Below are 11,493 nucleotides of genomic sequence, written 5' to 3' on the forward strand. Positions count from 1 at the left end.
TGAGGGCGGAAGTGGCGCCGGTGAGGGCGGAAGTGGCGCGCGGGCGGCCGGAAGTCGCCTCATGATGGGGGAGAAGAAGACGTCGGGTGAGGGGAGAGGGGCGAGAGGGGTCCCGGGGTTCTTTTGGGGGGTCCCGGGGCCGGTTCGGGGAGGTCTCTGGGGGTCCTGAGGGGGTTCTGCGGTGCCGGTATCCCGGGAGAGTCCTGGGGTGCCGGAGGGTTCCCGGTTTGGGGGCGCCGGGGGGTCCTGAGCCCCTTTTGGGGCCTCCCGGTGTCGCTTTGGGGGGTCTCGGGGGGGCTCTGAGGGGTCCCGGGGTCTGCTGGGGGGGTCCTGAAGGGTCCTCAGGGGTCCCGGGATCGGTTTGGGGGGTCCTGGGGGGTCCTGAGGGGTCTCAGTGCCCCTTTTGGGGAGTCCCGGGGTGGATTTGGGGGGTCCTGAGGGGTCTCGGTGCCCATTTTGGGGGGTCCCAGGGGGTCCTGAGGGGTCTCGGTGCCCTTTTTGGGGGTCCCGGGGGATCTCAGTGCCCATTTTGGGGGGTCCTGAGGGGTCTCGGTGCCCTTTTTAGGGGTCCCGGGGTCGATTTGGGGGGTCCTGAGGGGTCTCAGTGCCCCTTTTGGGGGGTCCCAGGGGGTCCTGAAGGGTCTCAGTGCCCATTTTGGGGGTCCTAGGGTCGATTTTGGGGGGTCCCAGGGGGTCCTGAGGGGTCTCGGTGCCCATTTTGGGGGTCCCGGGGGGTCCTGAGGGGTCTCAGTGCCCCTTTTGGGGGGTCCCGGGGTGGATTTAGGGGTTCCTGAGGGGTCTCGGTGCCCTTTTTAGGGGTCCCGGGGGGTCTCAGTGCCCATTTTGGGGGGTCCTGAGGGGTCTCGGTGCCCATTTTGGGGGGTCCCGGGGTGGATTTAGGGGTTCCTGAGGGGTCTCGGTGCCCTTTTTAGGGGTCCCGGGGGGTCTCAGTGCCCATTTTGGGGGGTCCTGAGGGGTCTCGGTGCCCATTTTGGGGGGTCCTGAGGGGTCTCGGTGCCCTTTTTAGGGGTCCCGGGGGGTCTCAGTGCCCATTTTGGGGGTCCCGGGGGGTCTCAGTGCCCATTTTGGGGGGTCCTGAAGGGTCTCGGTGCCCATTTTGGGGGTCCCGGGGGGTCCTGAGGGGTCTCAGTGCCCCTTTTGGGGGTCCCGGGGTCGATTTGGGGGTTCCTGAGGGGTCTCGGTGCCCTTTTTAGGGGTCCCGGGGGGTCTCAGTGCCCATTTTGGGGGTCCCGGGGGGTCTCAGTGCCCATTTTGGGGGGTCCTGAAGGGTCTCGGTGCCCATTTTGGGGGTCCCGGGGGGTCCTGAGGGGTCTCAGTGCCCCTTTTGGGGGTCCCGGGGTCGATTTGGGGGTTCCTGAGGGGTCTCGGTGCCCATTTTGGGGGGTCCCAGGGGGTCCTGAGGGGTCTCGGTGCCCTTTTTGGGGGTCCCGGGGGGTCTCAGTGCCCATTTTGGGGGGTCCTGAGGGGTCTCGGTGCCCCTTTTGGGGGTCCCGGGGTCGATTTGGGGGGTCCTGAGGGGTCTCAGTGCCCATTTTGGGGGGTCCTGAGGGGTGTCAGTGCCCATTTTGGGTGTCCCGGGGGTCTCTGGGGGGGGGGGGTGTGGCGGCAGGTCCTGGACGGGGCTCCGGGAGGCTCCCGATTTTTGGGGGGTCCCCGATTTTTGGGGGGTCCCCGATTTTTTGGGGGCGTTCCCCCCTTCCTGGGGGGCTCCGCGGGGGTCTCATCGCCCCCTCCCCACCCCTCTCGGAGCCTCCCGGACGGGCTCCAGCAGCACCGGCCGGGATTTTTGGGGGTCGCCGCTCCTTGGGGGGGGGGATCCCCGTTTTTTATTTTTGGGGGGTGTCCCCCTGACTCGCCCTCGCCCCGTGGCCAGCCCGGGTGCCCGAGGGGGCCCCTCGGAGGGTCCTGGACGGGGCCACGCGGCAGCGGCGGCTGCACCGGCAGCTCGAGGCGCTGGAGAACGACAACTTCGGCGACGACCCCCAGGCGGGGCTACCCCGGCCCGGGAAGCGGCTACCGCACTTCAGCGACACCGCCGAGACCGGTACCGGGGGTCTGGGGGTCCTGGGGGGGTTCTGGGGATCGGGAATGGGGGATTTGGGGGTTTTGGGGGGCTCAGGGGGTTGGGAATGGGGGATTTGGGGGACTTGGGGGTTTTGGGGGGCTCAGGGGGTTGGGAATGGGGGATTTGGGGGGTCCTGGGGGGGTTCTGGGGATCGGGAATGGGGGATTTGGGGGATTCTGGGGCGGTCCAGGGGGTCCCGGGGGATCGGGAATGGGGAATTTGGGGGGTCCTGGGGGGGTTCTGGGGATCGGGAATGGGGGATTTGGGGGATTTGGGGGTTTTGGGGGGCTCAGGGGATTGGGAATGGGGGATTTGGGGGTCCTGGGGGTCCTGGGGGTCGGGAATGGGGGATTTGGGGGGTTTTGGGGGTCCTGGGGATCGGGAATGGGGGATTTGGGGGTTTTGGGGGGCTCAGGGGGTTGGGAATGGGGGATTTGTGGGGTCCTAGAGGGGTCGCGGGGGATCGGGAATGGGGGATTTGGGGGGCTCAGGGGGGGTTCTGGGGGTCGGGAATGGGGGATTTGGGGGATTTGGGGGTTTTGGGGGGCTCAGGGGGTTGGGAATGGGAGATTTGGGGGTCCTGGGGGTCCTGGGGATCAGGAATGGGGGATTTGGGGGGTTCTGGGGTGGTCCAGGGGGTCCCGGGGGATCGGGAATGGGGAATTTGGGGGGTCCTGGGGGGGTTCTGGGGATCGGGAATGGGGGATCTGGGGGATTTGGGGGGCTCAGGGGGTTGGGAATGGGGGATTTGGGGGTTTTGGGGGGCTCAGGGGGTTGGGAATGGGGGATTTGGGGGTCTCAGAGCCTCCTTCAGCGACACCGCCGAGAGCGGTACCGGGGGCTTGGGGGGTCTTGGGGGGGTTTGGGGGTCTTGGGGGGTTGGGAATAGGGGATTTGGGGGGTCCTGGAGGGGTTCTGGGGGTCGGGAATGGGGGTTTTGGGGGTCCCTTGGATCGGAAATGGGGATTTGGGGGTCCTGGAGAGGTCCTGGGGATTGGGAATGGGGGATTTGGGGGGTCCTGGGGGAGGTTGAGGGGTCCTGGAGGGGTCCTGGGGATCGGGAATGGGAGATTTGGGGGTCCTGGGGATCAGGAATGGGGGATTTGGGGGGTCCTGGGGGGGTTCTGGGGGTCGGGAATGGGGGATTTGGGGATTTTGGGGGGCTCAGGGGGTTGGGAATGGGGGATTTGGGGGTCTCAGAGCCTCCCGCACTTCAGCGACACCGCCGAGAGCGGTACCGGGGGCTTGGGGGGTCTTGGGCGGGTTTGGGGGGTCGGGAATGGAGGATTTGGGGGGTCCTGGGGGAGGTTGAGGGGTCCTGGAGGGATCCTGGGGATCGGGAATGGGGGATTTGGGGGTTTTGGGGGTCCTGGGGATCAGGAATGGGGGATTTGGGGGTTTTGGGGGGCTCAGGGGGTTGGGAATGGGGGATTTGGGGGGTCCTGGGGTGGTTCTGGGGGTTGGGAATGGGGGATTTGGGGGTCCCGGGGATCCTGGAGGATCAGGAATGGGGGATTTGGGGGTTTTGGGGGGCTCAGGGGATTGGGAATGGGGGATTTGGGGGTTTGGGGGGCTCAGGGGGTTGGGAATGGAGGATTTGGGGGTCTCAGAGCCTCCCGCACTTCAGCGACACCGCCGAGAGCGGTACCGGGGGCTTGGGGGGTCTTGGGCGGGTTTGGGGGGTTGGGAATGGAGGATTTGGGGGGTCCTGGGGGAGGTTGAGGGGTCCTGGAGGGGTCCTGGGGATCGGGAATGGGGGATTTGGGGGGTTCCGGGGCGGTTCAGGGGGTCCCGGGGGATCGGGAATGGGGGATTTGGGGGTCTCAGAGCCTCCTTCAGCGACACCACCGAGAGCGGTACCGGGGGCTTGGGGGGTCTTGGGGGGGTTTGGGGGTCTTGGGGGGTTGGGAATGGGGGATTTGGGGGGTCCTGGGGGAGGTTGAGGGGTCCTGGAGGGGTCCTGGATATCGGGAATGGGAGATTTGGGGGTTCAGGGGGGTTTGAGCGGTCCTGGGGCGGTGCTGGGGATTGGGAATGGGGGATTTGGGGAATTTTGGGGGGCTCAGGGGATTGGGAATGGGGGATTTGGGGGGTCCGGGGGGGGTTCAGGGGCGTCCCACGGTGGGGGGGGGGGGGGGGGTCAGTTTGGGGGTGCCCTGGTGACTCTGGGGGGGGGGGGTCCCAGGATGGGGGGGGTCGGTTTTAGGGTCCCCCCGGGGGTCCCAGGATGGGGGGGGGGTCGGTTTTGGGGTCCCCCCGGGGGTCCCAAAGTGGGGGGGGGTCGGTTTTGGGGTCCCCCCGGGTGTCCCAGGGTGGGGGGGGTCGGTTTTGGGGTCCCCCCGGGGGTCCCAGGATGGGGGGGGGTCGGTTTTGGGGTCCCCCCGGTGACTCGGGGGGGTCCCAGGGAAGAAGAAGAAGAAGACGCGCGGGGATCACTTCAAGGTTCGCTTCCGGAAAAACTTCCAGGCGCTGCTGGAGGAGCAGGTGGGGCCGGGGGGGATTTTGGGGGGATTTCAGGGGATTTTGGGTTCAGGGAGAGAATTTGGGGGGCAATTTGGGGTTTTGGAGGGGTCCTGGGGGGGAATTTGGAGGGGATTTTGGGGTTTGGAGGGGAGAATTTGGGGGGGAATTTGGGGTTTGGGAGGTCCTGGGGGGGAATTTTGGGAGGATTTGGGGTTTGGGGGGGAATTTGGGGGAAATTTGGAGTTTTGGGGATCCTGGGGAGAAATTTGGGGGGGGGGGGAGGGATTTGGGGGGAGATTTGGGGTTTTGGGGGCTCCTGGGGGGAAATTTGGGGAGGATTTAGGGGGTTTTGGGATTTTGGGGGTCCAGGTGGGAAGAATTTGGGGGAAATTTGGGGGAGTTCGGAGTTTGGGGGGGAATTTGAGGGGAACTTTGATTTTGGGGTGGATTTGGAGCTGGATTTTGGATTTTGAGCTGGATTTGGGACTGAATTTTGCATTTTGGGCTGGATTTTGCATTTGGAGCTGGATTTGGGGCAGAATTCTGGATTTTGGGGTGGATTTGGGACTGAATTCGGGGCTGAGTTCTGGATTTTGGGACTGAATTTTGGATTTTGAGCTGATTTGGGGTCGGATTTGGGACTGGATTTTGTATTTCGAGCTGGATTTGGGGCTGGATTTTGCATTTTCGGGCTGGATTTGGGGCAGAATTTTGCATTTTGGGCTGAATTTCACGTTTTGGGCTGGATTTTGCGTTGGATTTGGGGCTGGATTTTTCATTTTGAGGTGGATTTGAGGCCGGATTTGGGGCTGAATTCTGCATTTTGAGCTGGATTTGGGGTTGGATTTTGGATTTTGAGCTGGATTTGGGACTGGATTTGGGGTTGGATTTTGCATTTTGAGCTGGATTTGGGACTGGATTTTGCATTTTGAGCTGGATTTGGTGCTGAATTCTGGACTTTGAGCTGGATTTGGGGTTGGATTTTGCATTTTGAGCTGGATTTGGGGCTGGATTCTGGATTTTGGAGCTGGATTTGGGGCCGAATTGTGGACTTTCGGGCTGGATTTGGGGCTGGATTTGGGGCTGGATTTTGGATTTTGAGCTGGATTTGGGGCTGAATTCTGGATTTTGGGGCTGGATTTGGGGCCAGATTTTGCATTTTGAGCCAGATTTGCGGCTGAATTCTGGACTTTGGGTTGGATTTGGAGCTGGATTTGGGGCTGAATTCTGGATTTTGAGCTGGATTTGAGACTAAATTTGGGGCTGGATTTTGGGGCTAAATTTTGCGTTTTGGGCTGGATTTGGGGTTGGATTTTGCATTTTGAGCTGGATTTGGGTTTGGATTTGTGGCTGAATTCTGGACTTTGGGTTGGATTTTGAGCTGGATTTGGGGCCGGATTTTGGGGCTGAATTCTGCATTTTGAGCTGGATTTGGGGTTGGATTTTGCATTTTGAGCTGGATTTGGGACCGGATTTGGGGTTGGATTTTGGATTTTGAGCTGGATTTGGGGCTGGATTTGGGGCTGAATTCTGGATTTTGGGGCCGGATTTTGCATTTTGGGCTGGATTTGGTACTGAATTCTGGACTTTGGGCTGGATTTGGAGCCGGATTTGTGGCTGAATTTTGCATTTTGAGCTGGATTTGGGGCAGGATTTGGGGCTGAATTCTGGAGTTTGGGTTGGATTTGGACCTGGATTTGGGGCTGAATTCTGGGGTTTGAGCTGGATTTGGGGCCGGATTTTGCATTTTGAGCTGGATTTGGGGTTGGATTTGGGGCTGAATTCTGGGTTTTGAGCTAGATTTGGGGTTGGATTTTGCGTTTTAAGGTGGATTTGGGTTGGATTTGGGGCTGAATTCTGGGGTTTGAGCTGGATTTGGGGCCGGATTTTGCATTTTGAGCTGGATTTGGAGTTGGATTTGGGGCTGAATTCTGGGTTTTGAGCTAGATTTGGGGTTGGATTTGCAGTTGGATTTTGCATTTTGAGCTGGATTTGGGACTGGATTTGGGGTTGGATTTTGCATTTTGAGCTGGATTTGGGACTGGATTTTGCATTTTGAGCTGGATTTGGTGCTGAATTCTGGACTTTGGGCTGGATTTGGGGTTGGATTTTGGATTTTGAGCTGGATTTGGGGTTGGATTTGTGGTTGAATTCTGGACTTCGGGGCCGGATTTGGAGCCGGATTTTGCATTTTGGGCTGGATTTGGGGCTGAATTCTGGCTTTTCGGGCTGGATCCGTGCCCCTGACCCCAGAATCCCAAATCCCGCAGAACCTGAGCGCGGCCGAGGGCCCCAACTACGTCTCGGCCGGCGCGGCCCCGTCCCGGCTGCCGCAGCGCCACTTCTGCGCCGTGTGCGGCTTCCCCTCGGGCTACACCTGCGTCACCTGCGGGGCCAGGTACTGCTGCACCCGCTGCCTGGGCACCCACCAGGACACCAGGTACGGAACGGGGCAAAACCGGGGCAAAACGGGCAAAAAACGGGGGAAAAATGGGAAAAACGGGCAAAAAATGGGGAAAAATGGGAAAAAAACAGGGGAAAATGAAGAGGAATGGGTTCTGTGGGATCGGGGCCACGCCTGCGTCACCTGCAGGGCCAGGGACGGCTGCACCCCCTGCCTAAGCACCCACCAGGGCACCAGTTACGGAACGGGGCAAAACCAGGAAAAAACGGGGGAAAAATGGGGGAAAACGGGCAAAAAATGGGGAAAATGGAGAGGAATGGGTTCTGTGGGATCGGGGCCACGCCTGCGTCACCTGCGGGGCCAGGGACAGCTGCAACCCCTGCCTGGGCACCCAGCAGGGCAGCAGGTACGGAATGGGGCAAAAACGGGGCAAAACGGGCAGAAAACGGGGAAAAAATGGGGAAAAAATGGGGAAAATGAAGAGGAATGGGTTCTGTGGGACCCTGCATCACCTGCGGGGCCAGGTACTGCTGCACCCGCTGCCTGGGCACCCAGCAGGGCAGCAGGTACGGAATGGGGCAAAAACGGGGAAAAACGGGCACAAATAGGGAAAAACGGGCAAAAAACGGGGAAAATGGAGAGGAATGGGTTCTGTGGGATCGGGGCCACGCCTGCGTCACCTGCGGGGCCAGGTACTGCTGCACCCGCTGCCTGGGCACCCAGCAGGGCAGCAGGTACAGAACGGGGGCAAAAATGGGGAAAAAATGGGGAAAAATGGGGGTAATATGGGAGAAAACAGAGAAAAATGGGGGAAAACGGGCAAAAAACGGGGGGAAATGGGGAAAAAAATGGGGGGAATATGGGGGAAAATGAGAAAAAAATGGGAGAAAATGGGGAAAATGGAAAAAATGCAAAATAAATGGGAAAAAATGGGGGAAATGGGGAAAAAAGGAAAAAATGGGAAAACATGGGGGAAAATGAGAAAAAATGGGAAAAAAGGGAGAAGAAAAATGGGAAAAAAGGAGAAAAATGGGGAAAATAGGAAAAAAATGGAGAAAGTAGGAAAAAATGCCGGAAAAATGGGAAAAAATGGGAAAAGTGTAGGAAAAAAGGGAAAATGAGGAAATGCAGGAGAAAAGAGAAAAAAAGGGGAAAATGGGAAAAAAGCAGAATAAATGGGAAAAAGTGGGGGGAAAATGGGGGGAAAAAGAAAAAATGGGAAAAAAAGGAAAAAAAGGCAGGGAAAATGGGAAAAATAGGAATAAAGGCAGGAAAAAATGGGGGAAATGGAAAAAATGCAGAATAAATGGGAAAATATGGGGGAAATGGGAAAAATTGGGAAAAAACCAAGGAAAAACTGGAAAACATGGGGAAGATGGGAAAAATGGGGAAAAATAGAGAAAAAAAAAAGGAAAAAATTTGGGGAAAAGGAGAAGAAAATGGGGAAAGTAGGAAAAAATGCAGAAAATGGAAAAAATGAAACAGTTACAGAAAAAAAGAAAATAAGGAAGTGCAGGAAAAAAGGGAAAAACAAAATGGGAGAAAAATTGGGAAAAAGAAGGAAAATGGGAAATATGGGGAAAAAAGGCGGGGAAAATAAGAAAAAAAGGGGGGAAATGGGGAAAATAGGAAAGAAGGCAGGAAAAAATGGGGGAAATGGAAAAAACGAGGAAAATAGGAGAAAAACGGGGAAAAAAAGAGTGAAATGAGAAAATGCAGAGGAAAATGGGAAAAAATGGTGGAAGATGGGAAAAAATGGGAGAATAGGAAAAAAGGCAGGAAGAAACGGAGAAAACAGAAAAATCACACAAAAAATGGGAATAAATGGGGAAAACGGGAAAAAGCGCAGGAGAAAAGGCAAATCATAGGGAAAACGGAAAAAACGGGAAAAAAAGGGAAAAAACTGAAAAAATGGGGGGAAAAAGGGAAAAAATGGGGGAAAAAGGGAAAAAGTGGGGAAATGCCAGGGAATGGGTGCTGGGAGGGGTGAGAGAGGCCACTGGGACCCCCCCGTTCCTTGGGGGGTGGGGTCACCCCCCGCTGACCCCCCCGCCCTCCCTCACAGGTGCCTGAAGTGGACGGTGTGACCCCTCCCCCCATCATGGCTGCCGTGACCACGCCCTCTTGTGACCCCATCCCACAATGGTGGCCATGGCCGCGCCCCACGATGGCCACCATGGCCCCGCCCCACAACGGCCACCATGGCCCCGTCCCAAGATGACCACCATAGCCCCGCCCCCAAAATGGCCATCATAGCCCTGCCCCAAGATGGCCGCCATAGCTCCATGCCCAAGATGGCTGCCATAGCTCCACGCCCCCAAGATGGCCACCATAGCCCCACCCCAAGATGGCTACCATGGCCCTGCCCCCAAGATGGCCGCCATAGCCCCACCCCAAGATGGCCGCCATAGCCCCACCCCAAGATGGCCACCATAGCCCTGCCCCAACATGGTGCCCATAGCCCCACCCCCACAATGGCCACCAAAGCCCCACCCCAATATGGCTGCCATGCCCCCACCCCAAGATGGCTGCCATAGCCCCACCCCAAGATGGCCATCATGGCCCCTACCCCAAGATGGCTGCCATAGCCCCGCCACCAACATGGCTGCCATAGCCCCGCCCCAAGATGGCTGCCATGGCCCCATCCGAAGATGACCACCATAGCCCCGCCCCCAAGATGGTTGCCATGGCCCCACCCCCACAATGGCCACCATAGCCCTGCCCCAAGATGGCCACCATGGCTCTGTTCCCAAGATGGCTGCCATAACCCCACCCCCAATATGGCTGCCATGGGTCCGCCCCAAGATGGCCACCATAGCCACACCCCCACAATGGCCACCATAGCCCCACCCCAAGATGGCTGACGTGGCTCCACCCACCCCCAAGATGGTGCCCATAGCCCCTCCCCCAAGATGGCCACCATAGCACCGCCCCAAGATGGCCGCCATAGCCCCTCCCCCAAGATGGCCGCCATAGCCCCGCCCCCAACATGGCCGCCATAGCCCCACTCCTAAGATTGTTCCTATGGCCCCGCCCCAAGATGGCCGCCATAGCCCCACCTCAGTATGGCGGAAGCCGCCCCCCTTTGGAACCAAATTCCCGTTTTTTCCTACCAAAATCTTTGGGATCGAATTTATTGGGGGCTCTATGGGGGTGGGGGAGGGGCGGCGGGAGGGGGGATGGGGCCTCGGGAATGGGGGAAAATCCGGGGAAAACGGGGAAAACCCGGGAAGAAACCGAGCCGGAACATGAACGCCGCGTGCTGGCCCTTTAAGAGCGGAGCTGCGCCGCCATTGGCTGGCGCTGCCGGGCCAAGATGGCCGCCCTGGGCTCTGATTGGACAAACATCCCCTGAGAGTCAGGCTCCTATTGGCTGCCAGGGGCCCTGCCCCGGACCAAACCACGCCCCCGGTGAAGCCCCGCCCCTTTTGAGAGCCAAGCCACGCCCCCTCCCGCTCAGACCACGCCCCTTAAAGGGACAAGCCCCGCCCCCTTTGTCTCCTTGTCTCTCCCAGGCTCCGCCTCCTGTGACGTCACCAGAGCAGGTTCCCTCGGCAGCCAATCACCGCTGGCTCCACCCCTCGGGGGGGGCGGGGCAAGGCTGCCTTCAGCTGTGGGGATAATGAGATGCAAATGAGCTGGGGAGGGGACAGATGAATTGGGGGGTGTGGCCAGGTGGGGGCGGGGTCGGGTCAAGGGCGTGGCTGGGGCGGGGCTCACCTGGAGGGCGTGTCCTGCCTGGGGGCGGGGCTTATGTTACCTGTGTGGGCGTGGTCACGCATGTGGGCGGGGCTTAACCCACCTGTGGGCGTGTCCTACCAGTGGGCGGGACTTATCCCACCCTGGGGGCGTGTCCTACCTGTGGGCGGGGCTTATCCCACCCGGTGGGCGTGTCCTACCTGTGGGCGGGGCTTATCCCACCCGGTGGGCGTGTCCTACCTGTGGGCGGGGCTTATCCCTCCCCTGTGGGCGTGTCCTACCAGTGGGCGGGATTTATCCCCCTCTGTGGGCGTGTCCTGCCTGTGGGCGGGGCTTATCCCACCCGGTGGGCGTGTCCTATCTGTGGGCGGGGCTTATCTCTCCCGTGGGCGTGTCCTACCAGTGGGCGGGGCTTACCCCTCCCCTGTGGGCGTGACCTGCCTGTGGGCGGGGCTTATCCCTCCCCTGTGGGCGTGTCCTGCCTGTGGGCGGGGCTTATCCCATCCGGTGGGCGTGTCCTGCCTGTGGGCGGGATGTATCCTGCACTGGGGGCGTGTCCTATCTGTGGGCGGGGCTTATCCCTCCCCTGTGGGCGTGTCCTACCTGTGGGCGGGGCTTATCCCTCCCCTGTGGGCGTGTCCTACCTGTGGGCGGGGCTTATCCCTCCCTGTGAACGTGTCCTACCAGTGGGCGGGGCTTATCCTGCACTGGGGGCGTGTCCTATATGTGGGCGGGGCTTATCCCTCCCCTGTGGGCGTGTCCTGCCTGTGGGCGGGGCTTATCCCTCCCCTGTGGGCGTGTCCTACCAGTGGGCGGGGCTTATCCCTCCCTGTGAGCGTGT

General features: G+C 59.8%; 1 protein-coding gene across 1 annotated transcript; it reads left to right on the forward strand.

The window, feature by feature from the left end:
- The first annotated feature begins 44 nt into the window (after positions 1–44).
- ZNHIT1 (zinc finger HIT-type containing 1) lies at positions 45–10,071 on the forward strand. Its single transcript, XM_082300519.1, has 5 exons — positions 45–86; positions 1,895–2,065; positions 4,491–4,570; positions 6,820–6,989; positions 9,019–10,071. Exons 1-5 carry the CDS (start codon positions 62–64, stop codon positions 9,038–9,040), a joined length of 468 nt encoding a protein of 155 aa, XP_082156645.1. The 5' UTR covers positions 45–61; the 3' UTR covers positions 9,041–10,071.
- The last annotated feature ends 1,422 nt before the right edge of the window (positions 10,072–11,493 follow it).

Source organism: Coloeus monedula, assembly GCF_965178545.1.
Source record: "Coloeus monedula genome assembly, chromosome: 40".
Classification (NCBI taxonomy): domain Eukaryota; kingdom Metazoa; phylum Chordata; class Aves; order Passeriformes; family Corvidae; genus Coloeus; species Coloeus monedula.

Coding starts and splice junctions, on each gene's coding strand:
- ZNHIT1 (XM_082300519.1), top strand. CDS start 62: ATGATGGGGGAGAAGAAGACGTCGG. Junction 87..1,894: donor GGGGGAGAAGAAGACGTCGG/GTGAGGGGAGAG, acceptor CCCCGTGGCCAG/CCCGGGTGCCCGAGGGGGCC. Junction 2,066..4,490: donor CAGCGACACCGCCGAGACCG/GTACCGGGGGTC, acceptor GGGGGGTCCCAG/GGAAGAAGAAGAAGAAGACG.